This window comes from Talpa europaea (genome assembly GCF_964194135.1).
Source record: "Talpa europaea genome assembly, chromosome: 5".
Taxonomy (NCBI): domain Eukaryota; kingdom Metazoa; phylum Chordata; class Mammalia; order Eulipotyphla; family Talpidae; genus Talpa; species Talpa europaea.
The window spans coordinates 46,290,004-46,307,647 of NC_140071.1; the positions used below are offsets into that span (position 1 = coordinate 46,290,004).

Genomic DNA, 17,644 nt, shown 5'->3' on the forward strand with positions numbered 1-17,644 from the left:
AAGCAAGAAGAACACCAAACTTCCACGGCGAAAGAAAAAATACAGCAAGACACATAATAGTAAAGCTCCCAAGAATCCAGGACAAGGAAAAAATAATGAAGCTGGCAAGAGGGAAGAAACAGATAACATTCAAAGGAAAGCCAATCAGGCTGACATCAGACTTCTCCGAAGAAACACTACGGGCAAGGAGAGAGTGGAGGGACATAGTCAACAGACTCCAAGAAAACAGATGCCAACCAAGAATACTCTATCCCGCAAAGCTCTCCTTCCTCTTTGAAGAAAGAATATGGACCTTCCCAGACAAACAGAAACTCCGGAATTTCATTGCAACTAAACCCCCACTCCAAAAAATACTACAAGGAGTCCTAAAGCCAGAACCTCAGAGGGACGAATAACAATGAAAGAAGGCCAAAAAAAAAAAAAGTTATTAAAAGAATAAATAAATAAAATCAAGGGAAAGACAAACACAATGGCAAATACAGATGTTAACATATCAATATTAACTCTAAATGTAAATGGACTAAACTCTTCAATAAAAAGACACAGAGTTGCAGCCTGGATTAAGAAACAAAACCCAACCTTTTGCTGTCTCCAGGAAACACATTTAGCTACAAAAGATAAAAATAGGCTCAAAGTTAAAGGATGGAAAACAATCCTACAAGCAAATGGACCAAAAAAGAAATCAGGAACAGCTATACTTATATCAGATAAAACAGATTTCAAACTCAAAAAGATAAAGAGACCCCAATGGTCACTACATTATGATCAAGGGGACAATACTTCAAGAAGAAATAACACTCATTAACATATACTCACCAAACGAAGGAGCACCAAAATATATCAGACAACTGTTGTCCTCTCTGAAAACAGACATCAGAGAAAACACATACGTAGTGGGAGACTTCAACACACCACTATCAACAATGGATAGATCAACAAGACAAAAAATAAGTAAAGAAACCAAAGCTCTAAATAAGGACCTAGAGCAATTGGGCTTAACAGACATCTATAGAACACTAAACCCCAAAAAAACGGAGTACACATTTTTCTCAAGCGCACACGGATCATTCTCCAGGATCGATCACATACTGGGGCACAAGACAAACATCAACAGATACACCAAGATTGAAATCATATCAACCATCTTTTCTGACCATGAAGGCATCAAACTAGAAATAAACCATAAAAAGAAGGCAAGGAACTTTCCTACCTCATGGAGATTAAAAACCACACTACTGGAAGACCACTGGACTAATGAGGAGATCAAAGAAGAAATTAAAAAATTTTTTGAATTGAACGACAAGGAGGACACCAATATCCTAAATGTATGGGATGCAGCAAAAGCAGTAATAAGAGGAAAATATATAGCAATAGAAGCTCACATCAAGAAACAAGAAAGAACGCAAAGAAACAACCTAATCTCGAAGCTCAAAGATCTAGAAAAAGAACAACAAAAAAAACCCAAAACCAGTAGAAGAAAAGAAATAATAAAAACCAAAGGAGAAATAAATGAAATTGAAACTAAAAAAACAATCCAAAAGATCAATGAAACCAAGAGCTGGTTCTTTGAAAAAAATCAATAAAATAGACAAACCCCTAGCCAGGCTCACAAAGGAAAAAGGGAGAAAGCACAAATAAACAGGATCATCAATGAAAGAGGAGAAATCACAACGGACACAGCAGAAATCAAAAGAATAATCAGTAACTACTATGAACAGTTATATGGAAACAAGTTTAATAATCTAGAGGAGATGGACAAATTCCTACAACTCTACAATCACCCAAAGCTAGATAAAGAAGAAATAGAACACCTAAACAGACCAATTACAATTAGCGAAATTGAAATGGTAATCAAAAACCTCCCCAAAAACAAAAGCCCAGGACCTGATGGATTTACAAATGAATTCTACCAAACATTCAGAGACGAATTAGTGCCTATCCTTCACAAACTCTTCCAAAAAATTGAGAAGGAAGGGACAATACCAAACACGTTCTATGAAGCCAACATTACACTAATACCAAAACCGAACAAGGACAACACAAAAAAGGAAAACTACCGGCCAATCTCCCTAATGAACACCGATGCAAAAATCCTCAATAAAATTTTAGCCATCAGAATCCAACAATGTATCCATAAGATAATTCACCACGACCAAGTAGGATTCATTCCAGGGGCACAAGGATGGTTTAACATCCGAAAATCAATCAACGTTATCCAACACATCAACAAAAAGAAATATAAAAACCATATGATAATATCAATAGATGCTGAGAAAGCTTTCGACAAAGTGCAACACCCATTCATGATAAAAGCCCTTGAAATTCTTGGGATACAAGGAACATACCTCAACATCATAAAGGCCATCTATGACAAGCCAACAGCCAGTATCATTCTCAATGGTGAAAAGCTGAAAGCAATTCCATTAAGATCTGGAACAAGACAAGGATGTCCACTCTCACCACTGCTTTTCAATATAATACTGGAAGTCCTAGCCAGGGCAATAAGACAAGAGAAAGACATCCAAGGAATCCAAATAGGAAAAGAAGAAGTCAAACTATCACTATTTGCAGACGATATGATATTATACATAGAGAACCCCAAAAACTCCACAGAAAAGCTAATTCAACTCATCAATCAGTTCAGTAAAGTGGCAGGATACAAAATCAACATGCAAAAGTCAGTAGCCTTCCTATACACAAACAATAAATCTGAAGAAGAAGAAATCAAAAAAACCATCCCTTTTGTTATTGAAACAAAAAAAATCAAATATTTGGGAATAAATCTAACAAAAGAGGTAAAGGACCTATACAAAGAAAACTATAAAACACTGTTAAAAGAAATAGAAGAAGACACAAAGAAATGGAGAGACATCCCCTGCTCGTGGATTGGAAGAATAAACATTATTAAAATGGCCATCCTTCCAAAAGCAATATACAGATTCAATGCTATTCCAATCAAAATTTCAATGTCATTCTTCAAAGAAATAGAACAATTATTGATGAAATTCATATGGAATCACAAAAAACCCCGAATAGCCAAAGCTCTCCTGAAAAAAAAAGAAGGGAATGGAGGCATTACACTCCCAGACTTCAAACTATACTACAAAGCCATAATCATCAAAACTGCATGGTATTGGAACAAGAACAGACATACAGACCAATGGAATCGAATAGAAAATCCAGAAATAAACCCACAGATTTATGGTCAACTAATCTTTGACAAAGGAGCAAAGACTATGCATTGGAGCAAAGAAAGTTTGTTCAATAAATGGTGCTGGGAAAACTGGGTCGCTACATGCAAAAGAATGAAGCTTGACCACTACCTCACACCATACACAAAAATCAACTCAAAATGGATTAAAGAACTAGACATAAGACCTGAAACCATAAAATATATAGAAGGAAATATAGGCGAAACACTACGTGATCTGCACATCAAAGACATCTTTACAGACACATCACCCAAAGCAGTGATAGTGAAGGCAAAGATAAACAGCTGGGACTACATCAAATTAAAGAGCTTCTGCACAGCAAAAGAGACAATAACAAAAACAAAGAGAAACCCCACCAACTGGGAGAACATTTTTGCACCCAACACTAATGATAAAGGACTGATCACAAAAATCTGCAAAGAGCTGATGAGACTCAACAACAACAAAGAAAATAATCCAGTCAAAAAATGGGCAGAAGAGCTAAAAAGAAACTTCTCTGAAGAGGAAATGCAAATGGCCAACAGGCATATGAAAAAATGTTCAACATCACTTGCCATCAGGGAAATGCAAATCAAAACTACCATGAGATACCATCTTACACCAGTGAGAATGGCACATATTAAAAAAACTAGCAACAACAAATGCTGGCGAGGGTATGGAGATAAAGGAACTCTTCTGCACTGTTGGTGGGAGTGCAAACTGGTCCAACCACTGTGGAGAGCTGTGTGGAGATTTCTGGACCTACTAAACATAGAGCTTCCATATGATCCAGCAATTCCACTCATAGGTATTTACCCAAAGGACACAGAAACATCAATTCCAAAGAACACCTGCACCCCTATGTTTATAGCAGCACTGTTTACAATAGCTAAGCTTTGGAAACAACCCAAATGCCCAAAAATAGATGACTGGATCAAGAAGATGGGGTACATATATACCATGGAATATTACTCAGCATTCAAAAAAGATAAACACATGCAATTTGCAGCAACATGGATGGCGCTGGAAGGGATCATGCTCAGCGAAATAAACCAAAAAGAAAAAGAAAAATACCGGATGGTCTCACTCATAGCAGGAATCTAGAAAACTTAAATAAGGGACCAGGAAAATGAATAACTATAAGAAAGTGAAAATCAAAATCAACAAAAAACTATGAACCAGAGACACTTTTAGGAGGGCGGGGGCGGGGGCGGGAGGGGAGGGATTGGGGTCAGAATGGGGGGGCTGCAATTGTATGGGGAATATAACAATAAAATTTATAAAAAAAAAAAAAAAAGCAAAAGAAGGTAAAAAACAATCCCAGACAGAAATAATAACCATGATTGAGCATTTTCTCTGTGCTAGGCAGTGTGGTAAGCGTTTTGCATGTATTTTCTCATTTAGAGACTAAAAAAGAGGAAGACACCATAGGGAAAATAGAATTTCAAGAGAGTTCTCCCCAGTCCCCATCATCCTTGTCATACTTAACTTTTTATGTTCATCCTGTCCTGTAGGGTCCAGTTCAAGGAACACTGTCCTCCTGGAATCTCCCTGTCAGATTCTTCTTTGGAGATCCTAGTAGTATGCACATTTTATTCATTCAGTCAACAAAGAAATGTTTATTCCACTATTTTACAATCTATGGTGTTTTAACAAAATTATTTTACCGTTACCTGCTGGGCTCCTGTTTATTCATTCTGAAGATGTGGTATCTGACATGAGAGTGATCACAGAACATATATTTAATAGGTAGTTGATTGAGTAATATAAAATAGGATTCTGTTCAAGATTCCATTGAACCAAAGTATCAGAAGACCTCTCATCAATCCATTTCAGATATCAGTGACTTGATTCACCAGGAAGTGAAGAATCTTTGAATGGTTTTCTCTGTTGTTTGGGTTTGTGTTGCTCAGTTGATACTCCTAGCTAGTGTTAGATACTAGCTGTTGAAGTTCTCTGCAACACAGGCACATTCTCTGAATACTTATTTGCACAATTCAATAATGATTAACATTTGAACTCTGTCTAGGCTGAGCAAGCCACATCAAAGCTTTTTTTTCACTAGGACTTTTAAAATATCAAATATGGGTTGAATGAGTAGGTGTCAGAGAAACTGACTTTGTAAACTGAAAATCATAAACCCAGATTCATTTGAATTATGTCATATGGAGTGCATATATAAAAATTATGAGCATTTTGATTTTTCCCTTGTAGGTAATAAATAACATCTGTAGTGTTCCTCCTCACCTTTTTCTGATTAGCTCTGTGTCTGGCATATTTTCCCCAACACTCCTGTTTCATGTTGTAAGGATTTGGCCAAGGAGACACAGGACTCTAAATAAGCAGTGTGGCTGTAACAGAAAACTTGAAGCAGTCAAATTTAAATCCAGAAATAAGGGACAAGATGAGTTTGGAGATTTTAATGGTGGTCAAGCCTCCCTATTTTACCCTTTTCTGGGTGCATACCAGCAGACCTGCACAGACCCACTAACCAGCTTCACTATGCCCTAAAGCTTACATTGACTGCTCAGGCCTCCCCAGACCCCAGAATCTGCACCTGTACCCACATGGGTGCACCCAGCATTGTGCCTTGGGCCACTGGTATTCACCTGGGGCCAACGAAGACTGAGAGGTCCTGGGGACTTCCAGTGATAACCCCCATAGAGATTGCACAGCTCTGCTTTTAGCTGCACAGGGTTTGTCTGGAGAAGAGCTATGTTAAGGCCATTGTAAGTGTAAATGATACTTGCTGCTAAAGATGGTGATTTCAGGTTGTTGATAGTTTCAGAAAATTAGGCAGCCTGTGCTGGGTAGGCAGGGCCAAGCAGGAGGCCAGGACTGAGTTGCACTGGGCTCACTGGGCTCACTCTGGCTCTGGATCCAGAGTTAAACACTAAGGTAATTAATTATGGGGGCTGGTGATCCCAATGTAGAACCAGATTGGAAATTCCTGCTTCGTTTCATTCTATTTTCACAATTTTGGCCACACCTCTGGTTTAGCATATAGAATTTAGTGGTATTGCCACATTGTTTTCACATAATTTTCTTTCTACATTCATTCGTTTTTAAAACACTTTATTCAGGTATAATTGACACATACAAAAAGCTATACCTATTTAGTGTATACATCTTTGTTTTCAAAGCTTCTTGGTAAAGTAATGCTGTCGATTCTTTGAAATTTGTGTTACAAATATGGACAATAATTTTCTCACAGAGAAGCTGTCACTCATTATACGCTGAATTTTGAGACAAGTATATATCCGTGAAGTCATTGCCACTCTCTGAGCCATAAACATATCTGACACCTCTAAAAGTTTTCTCTCACCTATTTTATTTGTTATTTGTGTGTGTGAGAGAGAGAGTTAAAGAGCATTTAACACAAATCTACCCCCTTGGCACATGTCTACGTCTGCAGTGCAGTGTTGTGAACTATGGGTTCTTTGCTCACGGTGCGTGGACAGGAGTTATAACTCATCTTGCATGATTGAAAACTTATGCCCTTTGACTAATACTCCCCATTTCCCCCTCCCTTCTTCCCATTATTTTGGAATAACACCATGTTCCCAGGCTGGTTCACATCTCACAGTTACTGTCAGGTGGGGCAGATGGTCACACCTTCATTTTGATGACTCTCCATCAAAAGCCGTAGATTCATCCTAAACTGATTTATTTCAGTAGATGAGTCAGTTTTGTGTGCCCAGTTCTATGGCAACTTCTGTGGGAATTTGAGAGACCTGTAATTGGGATTTTTATCCTTGCAGTACACAGAACACTCACAGCCCAAAGGATTGCATTTCATCCTCGCAGTCATCCTGTGAGGTAGGCATTATTTTTATTCTCATTTTACATAGAAGGAAACAGGAATTCAGAGTGGTTAAATGATTAAATAAGATAAAGAGATTATCCTACAGGCCCCTAAAATACATAGTGGTTTCTCTCATTTTTTTTTTTTCAGAACTAGAGTAATGGCACAGAAGCTGTTGCTGAATTCCTAACAGTTCTATAAGTCCCAGCTTTCGAGCTGTGAGGTCCGTCCTTACGAGTTTTATTATTTAGGTGCTTTTTTAGGTCATTGGAGAATCAGCTCAGAGTATGGGGGTCCTTGCCAGTGTTTTTGTCAAGAATTATTTTTAGGGAAAAACTTCTATTTTTAGATGCAGAATAATTTTTAAAAACAAGAATCAAGACAATAATGAGCACATTTGCATCTGGGTATGTAAGTCCTTACCACACAGTGAGATGAGAGACAGCCGTGGCCTCAGCCCACAGTTTTCAGGACATGTAAAACCACAATCACACTGGAGATTCGATCCATATGTGCTCCAGGCATGTCCATCCACACGCAGCCCTAATGTGCTGTGATCTGGGGAGATGCAGGCTGTGGGCGTGGGGCTCCAGGAGCCACACAGTGAGGACATTAGTGACTTGAGCTTCTCTTTGAATGGGAGTCTTTGAGCTTTTCTTGGATTGAGTCATGAAGAAATGATCAGCCAATCAAATGCTTAATGTAAGTAAACTTTTCATGTCAGAGGTGTATTTTACTCACATAATAAACTAACAATGTATTTTCAAGAACTTTTAACTTAAGCACAGAGTGTAGTTAATGTGTTAAATAAACCTAAGCCTTACCTGTTCATTAATAAATGTAGTCGATGGGATTCCATATTAGGAAATACTTTAATAACCGAGTATCTGTAGGTCTGGGTTTTCCCTCAACTTAGCCAAAGTAAGTTTTGCTGTAAGTATATATGAATGTGCCATTGAAGTATGGAGATGGCAGCAGACTCCAGGAAGGATAAAATGGGTCATTAAATGTAGAATGAAATTTAAAATTAATCTTTATAAATTATGAAAGAGATAAAAAATAAAAAGAACTCAGTGGAAAGGGACTAAACTCTATAAAAGTAGCAAATTAAAGTATCCACCACTAATGTATTTTGCCCCTAACCCTGTTCCAACTCTGGAACATGAATGGGGTAATAAATAGAAGTGCCTCAAACCCAGACTGGAGAAGTGGTTTTGTTTTTTGTTTATTCTAATATAATGATGACCTCTGCCTATTTTTCTGCTCTTTGTAAGGTCTTGAGTTTAAAAGAATATAAAAGAAATCTACATTTGGTGCCAGATAACACCAGACAGACATTACTACCTATTTCATAGAACTGTCCCAAGGATCAAATGAGTCAACATATATAGAACACTTAACACAATGTTTGTAGCATATAGTAAGTGCTTAAAAGTATTAACTTATTATTTTTAATGATAGTAGTCTTACAATATACCAGATGTTATGTTAAGTGCTATGTGTGCCTTGTCTTGCTTGTACTATTATATTACTTTTATACTTCATAAGCTGAGGCATGGGGTGTTAAGAAAGTTGTCCAAAATGATACAACCGATAGTAATAGAATTATTGCCACTGATTATATGCTGGGCATAGTGCTAAATAAACATTTTCAATGTATCATCACACTTAGGTCACACAACAATCCAATGAAATATATGGTATTATCCTCATCTTACAGATAGGCCTCTAGGGTCAGCTAACACCTAAAGGCACACAGCCAGTGAACGATGGAGTTGAGGTTTGAACCTAAGCAAGCTGACTGTAAAGCACATGCTCTGTACTTCTGTGTAGTCTTCTAGGACAGGGATGCCAGAGACTTCACTTCAGTCACACAGTCTTGCCTCATGTCCTCATTATCATCCCTGCAGTACTTTCCTTCAGGGTTCCAACATTAATCTTCCTAAACCCTGTTCTTCAGCCACACCCAACTCATTGTACTTGAACAGCTTTCCAGATCCAGCCCATCCCTATAGACTGCTGCACTGATACATGGGACTCCTCACCACCCTGCTCAGTTTTCCCAGACATGCAAACTTGTTTTCTACAACTCTCTTTTCTTATTTGCAACTCAGCTAACATGCTGATCTGATTTAAGCCCTGTGTATTTAAAAGTCTCAAAGGTGATTCACTGAAATGGTAATGCATCTTACAAATTTACAGGTAATTTTAATTTTCTTGACCATAATGTTGATCAAGAAACGTTTGTGTTTTCCAACTCATATAGAATAAACATAAATTCCATGCTCAGAAAAAATAATGTATTTTATATAATACAGCCATAGATAGCAGTTTTCAGGGAGACAGGAGAGTGCAAGGTTGCTTTTCTTGAACATAGAATTGTCCCCAGATATCCCTCAGACCTCCCCTTTGGTGACTCCGTCACCTGTCACAAATTAGTATTTCAAATTACTTTAGTCACAGATACTTTCTTCAAACAATAATAAGGAGAAGTACAATACGTTTCTATCATATACTACACGTTCTTCCTCAACGGTTGAACTGCACTAATTGAAATGGAGATGCAGAATCTGGACACTCCCCCCACCCAACAACTAACTCAGCGTCCCATCGAAAGACAATTCCCCAGGTGTTTCTGGGCCTCTCTCATTCTTGAAAGCATAGTTGCCTACTGAAATCATTGGTTAGCATCATTCTAGAAACTAGAACTCCTTCATATTTCCAGCATTGCTCAGATAAAAACTGTCCAGTTGCCACATATTATATAAGTTAGTTATTTTCTTTAGTTGCCTGAAAATTTTCTACTTAATCTTTTTCACATCCAAAACCAATACATATGACTAATCCATCATACAACTGAGTATTTCTGTCTAGCCAAGAAAGCTTTATTATCTGACAGGTTGCTTTCAGTTCACAAAGAAAAGGAAGATTTTTGTTTGTTTATTCTTCTCTCTGAATTCCCTAGTTTCTGCTCGGAGGTTAAAAAAACCCCAGTGCCCTTTTCTCATCCATCAAGCTGATGGATGGAATATTTGTAACTTCTGAATCACAGTCTGAAATCTTCTCTCTTAACTTCTGTGAGTTTCGGTTTAACTGGTTCTATATCTCATATTACTTTCTTCTCTGCCTCATTTGCTAACAATTTTCCTTTGGCACTTGGTATTCTGTCTCTGATCTTCTGCTTTCCTCTTGCTTCACTCTCCAGACAACTAATCCATTTCTAGGGTTCAATGATCACTGCATTGAAGATGGTGCTCAAATCAGTGAGTGCCTTTAGCCTTTCATATAGAATCACTTTAGCTCCTATATGTAGTGTACCTCAAGCTCATTTTACTGCTTCAGAGACAGTGTGCACACCTCCCGAATCATGTCATCACCACTGTTTCCTACCCACACAGGGAAATATGAAGAAAAGTCAGAAATAAGAATCTATTTTGTATGGTTTCCATCATACACTGTTCAGAAGCAGGCAGAAATTATCTCTACTGCGCGAAGTTCGGGTAACAGTTACCGTCAAGAGAAAGTAGCAATTGGAAGCTGCCAATTTGGTTTTCTGGAGAGCAAGTAATATTCTGTTTCTTGAGCTGGCTTGTATTTAGAGGAGAGAATTCATTCTTCAAGCTATGATGTGATTTTAAGTTTTTTAAATCAACCTTTGATAAAAAAGAGAGATATTTTTGATGATTAAATGACTAAAGCAAAAGATGAAGATTCTCTAGGATTTTAGATAGGTAAAACATCTTAAGTCTCATAGTATCCAGTATAGGATATGGAGAAATAGGGACATTATCAGCAGCAGTGCCATTTAGTATGTGCTGTAAAGTTGGAAATGTGTGCAGCTTGCAACTGGACAGTTCTGCTTCCAGACACATACCCTACGGAAACTCTTTCAGGTGTCCAGAGGAGATGTGGGCAATAATCTCTACAAGATAGCTTGTAACAGCAAAACAAGAAAAAATTAGAACAACCTAAATGTCCAACAACAGGGGAAAGGATAACTACATATGTGGTATTTTTATACAGTGTAATATTAAATAGTTAAAAGGAATATATATATATATATACACACATTACATTAAAAAGTAAAAATACAAAAAATTGTATGAACTAGTCAAACTTCCAGTAAAATACAATTTATCATAACTTACAAAAGGAGAAATTGAAAGTGTGACTAGCCATGTATATATATATGAATATGTATATATTCAAGCTGTATATTTATATACAAATATATATATGTATACATATTAGCAGAACTCTAAAAATGCTGTTGTGGATGAAAAGGCAAGTTACAGAATATGCATAGCACAACACATATACACATTTTCAAAGTATAAAACTACCTCGATGATTCTTTGACATATGTCACTATTTTTTCATGACTGAAGAAAATACTGGATGAGATGGTGACAGCAGCAGCCTCAGGAGAGTGGATGAGGGACTGGCATTGAGGATGGGGACAAAGGAAACTGTCGTTCCATCTTCATTGTCCTATTTCTTTTACTTTAAAAATAAAGCAGATGTAACAAAGCAGATGTTAACGTCTGCTTTTTTATGGGTGATGGCTCACAGGGTATTAGTTACATTATTCTTTTTCATTTTCTCTTTGCTGAACTTCCCAAAATGGAAAATAATTAAGTTGAGACAACAGCTTCTTTCATCATTTAGTCCTAGAATTATTTATTGTTTAGGTATTTTATTTAAGAAAAAATGTACATAAATATACTCTTTGCTTTAAGAAAAAATGTATATAAATAAAAGTAGTAGCTGAGCTAGCTAAAATTCCTTTTTATGTTCACAAGGCATACTTGTTTTATTTAACATTCCCTGGTATGAAAATGTGGCCTTCATATAGATGTGTGAGGAGTAAATTATATACTGTTCTACCAGTCTGTGTATTAAGAAATGTACTTTCTAAATAGATGTCCTCGTGTTTGTCTATCCCTAGAAGCATCCATTTATTCTTGAGCCACATTTTCCAAGCAAATAGAAAAGCAAGAAGTGAAAAGGATTTGCTCTTTGGCACTAATGATGTGTTGGTTCGTGAATGTTAAGACTGAAGGTCTGAAGTCACTAATGTTTATTGGCTCAGTCTCCATTGTTACTCTCTAGGGTCACTTCCACAAAACAGACAAAAGACTGGGACAATCACCTTTTCCACCACCGACAGAGCTTGCTGCATTGAATCCTGAGCAGCACGGGAGTCCTTCTCTGGTAGAGAGGAGGGTGCTCTCAAAGTCCTTTGTAGCAGGATGGAGGACAGATGGGCTGGCCCCATGATAGAGAGTGCACCCAGTGGGACTGCTGTGACCAGATTTGAAAAGTTAATAAAGTTGGACTTGAAACAACTAAATTTTTATGGTTATGCCCTGGGTAAGGGTATGAGTGAGGAGCACAGTTAAGAGTGAGGTGGGGGACCTCTGTATCTTGATCTCACAAACTCACCCAGGTTTTTACCTATTGTGGAACTGGAAGTAGAACTGTCCAGTTGCAAGTTGCACACATTTCCAACTTTACAACACATCTTTACACCTATTTACTCCTTGCCACAGGCAGGCAAAGGAAAAAGTTATCCAAAAGAAGGAAGTGAGCATCCTCAACTCAGACCTCTGGTCTGATTTTGAGGTTAGCCTGTTGCCAAGATCTGTGAACGCACTGGTCTTCTCTCGGGCCAATGCTCTGAGGGAGCCCACTGTGTGTCCAGCAAGATCAGTGATGCATGGTTAAGGCTTTCTAAGTCAATGGTCAGTTATTGACAGGGCCTTTCTACCACAGATCTGAAGCTGTTATCGCCAGTCAACTTTATCAGTAAAAAAAGCAAATATTTTTGGCCCCATCTGTTTGGCTTCCTCCTGTTTCCAAACTCAGAAAGGGATGAGGAGGCAGATATTATTAATTATTCCCCTCAAAAACTTCATGATCTATAGTTAATAAAATTGTGTGGCATATCTGAAAGTTATTACGAGTAGATCTTAAAAGTTCTCATCACAAGAAAAAAATCTTTGTAATTTTGTGTGGTGATGGGTGTTAATTGTGATGAGTGGTGATCGTTTCACAATAGATACAAAAATGTCCAATCATTATGTTGTGTGCTGAAGAGGATATAATGTTATATATTAATTATATCTCAATAAAAGAAACCTCATGATCAATTAATGTAAGACCTCAAGATGATCCATCAGTGTCACCCATGTTGCCAATCAGTAACTTGTCTACTAAGTTTGAATCACAAATGGACTTGATAACCCATAGTTATCCTGACTAAAGAGTTAAATGCACATTGCTCACTTTTAGACCGCATAAGTGTGGTTAAAAAATAAATATACATACTATTTATCATGGCATGCTTGAACTCTCATAACTTGCGATAGACTCCATTAAACATACATTTAATTTATTACATTATCTACATAGGTATAAGCATACACAGAAAAAGTATTTATTTAAATCCATCATTTTACAACAAAAACAAAAACCCCACTCTGCTGTACCAGAACACTGCTCTACATATGGCCAGCTGCACGTTGGCAGAACACAGTGATTTTAGGGATGAATTAGTGTTCTAATCTCTTTGGGATTTCCTTTATATTTCTGGTGGTTTATGACTGACATTTAATATAACTATAGCTTTCTGTTTATATTTAATGGAAGATTCATTTCTGAGGCAGCATACACATTTACACTCTACCGTTGAATAAAAGCTACTGTTCTGCAGGAAGGATATAAAATGTTGATTTATAATGACACATTCCAGTAACAGTGATCTAATTCTTCCAAACTACTTCTTCCTAGGTCCTGGGAACAGCATGGCTCTAGCAAAGGATGATTCTTCTATTCCAGAATATTCAGCCTTCAACACATCTGTCCATGCTGCAATAAGACACAGAAACTGGAAACTCCTCACAGGTTTCCCAGGTAGAGCTCAGAGCATTTCTTCCCCAGAAGATAACGGAAATTTTTACTAAAATAGCAACCACCTTTTATAAAACATATCTCTGGCTGCTGAATGAGTCAACTAAATGAGGAAGAGTGGTGTAATCTACTAATGCTGACAAGAATTTAAATTTAAATTAAAAAAAAAGAGTTACCTGGGGAGCAGATAAGCACTTTAATGTTTCTTGGAAAATAGGGATTTCAGATGTGAATGGCAGTCAAACCCAGCACACCTGACTAGCAAGGAGAACCTCTGAAAGCTACATCCTGAACCAATGGTATAGCTGGGGGAAGAGGTTGCTCTCCCTGATCATGTTGTCTAAAAGTGACACCTTTTAAATACTTTTAAAATATGTGGTATAGTGATTAAGGCTGTGGTACAACTGAGCAGTGTTTATAATGAGGCCATGTGTGACAAGACAATGCAGTGTTTGGGCTACCCCATGTAGGGCAAGACATTTTAGCATCCTGGCTCCTGACCACTAAGTGCCAGTAGCACCCTCCCCAAAGTTACTGTGACAACCCCTCACCACACACACACACACACACACACACACACACACACACACACACATGCATTCACACTCCTGGATGTCCGTGGTTGTGAAGCAGTGAGACGTATCTAGTTAAAGCACCAGAAATCAGAGTCAGAGAGACCGAGACGCAACTCAAGGGCCACATCTCTTTCATGTGTCCATGACCACAGTGCGGCTCGGCCATGGTCCCTGAACTCCCTTCAAGTTACACACAGCCTACCATGCCTCTCCCCCAATAAACTGTTCTATTTCTTCATCAGGCTGTGGTCACTGGTTCCCTCCACCATCTCAACACAACGTTTCTGAGATAACCTCCTCAGACCCACCGACCAAGACCCTTTGGCTCTTTGATATTGATCAGGACCCAGAAGAAAGACATGACCTGTCGAGAGACTATCCCCATGTTGTCAAGCAGCTCCTGTCTCGCCTGCAGTTCTACCACAAACACTCGGTGCCTGTGCACTTCCCAGCACAGGACCCCCGCTGCGACCCCAAAAGCACGGGTGCTTGGGGCCCTTGGATGTAGGAGTTTGGGCAGCTCAGGGGCCGGTGGGGGGCAAGAAAACCTTTCTGTTGCAAGCTGGAGCTCAGTCCTTCACTCCTGTGAGTCTTGTTAATTTTCTCCCAATCTGGGTTCACCTGACCCTTATTCTAAACCACACTGAGGTGTCTCATTTCAACCCCTAGTGCATTTAAGAACCTGGTAAAATCTGAAACACTCCACTTATGGCTGGGGCATGTGTGCCGAGGAGAGGTGGGCTGGTTCACCACTCTGCTGAGCTGTGGGACAGCTGGGAACTGCACTTGACCTGGGAAGTCCTCATTGAGTCCTGGAGGCTGGAGCAGCTGGCTCTTTTTGTCTCACACATCAGATGTTAGATTTCCTTCTGCCAATAGCTGGTTTTTATTGGAATGACTTGCATTTTTTTGTAACAAATGAAGAGAGCAGACAGTTGTTAATGGTTCTCTTAGCCAGGGGTCCTCCCTGTCTGTGCAGGTTCCCGTGCAGGCGTCCTGTGTGAGTGACACCCCCTCAGTTCACCCTCGTCACTCATCTTGTCACGGAGCATAAGGCCCCTTTCTTGTTAAGATCAGCATGGCAGTATGCCTATTTCTTGGTTTTGGTTTTTATAATGAAATGTATTTTTATCCCAAGTTTTTTTCCCCAGCCATTTCTCATTATGCTACCCCCAGCTTCCCTGCAGTTATTTTCCTCCCCTTCCTTTTGACTCAGGTGCCCTGTGCCTAGGAGGGCTGCTTGGCCCGTCCATCTGAGCACCACTGATCTGGAGGCACTGCTGGGGCTGCCTTCCTTTTGCTCCTAATGCTGAAGCCAGAGGCCTGCCCAGAGGAGGTGATGGCTCTGTGAGCAGGTTCATGGTGCACATGAAGAGAGCTAGGTGGGGGCACTTGGACATGTCTCAGCTGTTTGGTGAGGTTTTTTTTTTCTAGTTGCATAGAGTTTATTGTCATGAATGTGTGACTTTGTCTCATAATATATTGAGTTGCACTGCTGTTCGCTAGCAATGAGGAGAAACAAAATTAACACCTGATAATTTTGTCCCAAAATGAGGGAAGAGGGAAATTTGAAGGGATAAGGCCAGAATGTGGGATACTGGGCATTGGTAAGTCAAAGGAGAGTTCATCCACATTTCTCTTAATCTCTCAGTGTTACTGCTGCATTGAACTTGTGGGATTGGGGAAAGTGGATGTACAGTTTGACCTTCCAGCCCTTTCTCAGTGCCTCTAATGATGTACTAATATGAATCAGTTCAGATTAGCTCCAAAGAATGTCAAATTCAGAGAAAAATGTGCAAGAATGACACCTTTTTGCATTAGCTCCACTTTTTCATTGCCTGTGTAAGGGGCAGGACAGGACACAGTGCAGGTTTTCTGATCCCATGCAGACCAGGTAAAGGAGGAGTCAGAGTCCTCAGTAGTTTTGCAGTTTTTTTATTGGGGTTCACCAGGCATATGGCAGGCAGGGGTGCTGGCTGGGGGGCTGGGAGGCTGACAGGCCTCCCAGCCCCCAGCAAGTCTTCACTCTATCTGGGCTCTCTGGCGTTCGTTCTGCTGCTTCTTGGCTTCTGCTGCTGCTGCTGCTGCTGCTGCTGGCGTCCCCGTGACGCCGCCCTTAAAAGCACAGTCTTAGCTCAGCTGAATCCCATCTACCTATGCCCACACCCTATTCCAGGTGCCCGCCATCAGGCATGCATTCAGGACAAGGATCCATCATCTATCCTGATGGTGGAAGGGCAGAAAAGCCTGACATTTTCTTTACCCTACAGCCTGCTTATCCACAATGCCTAACTCAGTACCTGCTACAGAGAAGTCGCTTAGTATACTTTTTTAAGTAAATGAATGAATTGGCAGATGAATAAATGAAAAGGCCTCACACCATGAAAGACGCTAGTCCAATGAGCTGAATACTGTGATAATATAAGTCTCTTCCTACCACTGCTTTTCTGTTCTCAAGCGGAAGCACAGACTACATATCAGGGCAGTAATAGGACACTCTGGGGTGAAGTTGTGATGTCTTCTCTGGATGAGGGCCAGGGAGAAATATACTAACCATAGATACTGTTTTGCTAATAATCCTCAGTTCTATTTTTCATAGAACACTAGAACCTAAAACCACCAAGTAAGATAATATAGCCAGCCCTTCAATTTAGCAGCACTATTTTCTGGTCACTACTAACTTTCATTAAAATAAGATGATTGGAAGGAAATGGTGCTAGAACTAGAAACACCTGTTCACTTACCTTTACCCCATTCCTGGGTTGGCAAACCACTGGCCAAAATGCCATCGTCTCTCATGCCCAAGCCTGTGGTAGATATATGAACTGAGTGCACATGTTCCTTCTGGTTCCTTCCAATCCCACGGCTGTAAGTGAGATTGTAGGTAAACCATCACTACATGACACCTCTTTGCTCTCTCTGCTGGACTCCCAGTAACTGTCCCCAATTCTAATTCCTTGATTGCCATCTTCAATGTAAATGTTCTGCACTAAATGGGTTTAAAAAGAGTTTTAAAGAGTAAATTTTTGTGAAACTTTTGAGATTTCATTTTATCCATAATAGAAGTATCTCACTAGATTTTCTTATTCTGTACTGGAATGTGAGCAGGTGCATGTATTGTCATGAGAAGAATTAAATTGTTCTTTTCTGAATTTGTTTAC

At 39.2% G+C, this 17,644-nt stretch overlaps 1 protein-coding gene across 1 annotated transcript in view; it reads left to right on the top strand.

Annotated features, from left to right (window-relative positions):
• The window catches only part of ARSB (arylsulfatase B), a gene marked incomplete at both ends in the record, with an annotated part of 150,978 nt that extends 135,987 nt beyond the window's left edge, over nt 1-14,991 (top strand). The window contains 2 exons of the mRNA XM_084233405.1: nt 13,789-13,911; nt 14,726-14,991. Coding sequence (XP_084089531.1) covers nt 13,789-13,911; nt 14,726-14,991 — 389 coding nt within the window. The remainder of the gene's footprint in view (nt 1-13,788; nt 13,912-14,725) is intronic.
• Between the last annotated feature and the right edge of the window lie 2,653 nt (nt 14,992-17,644).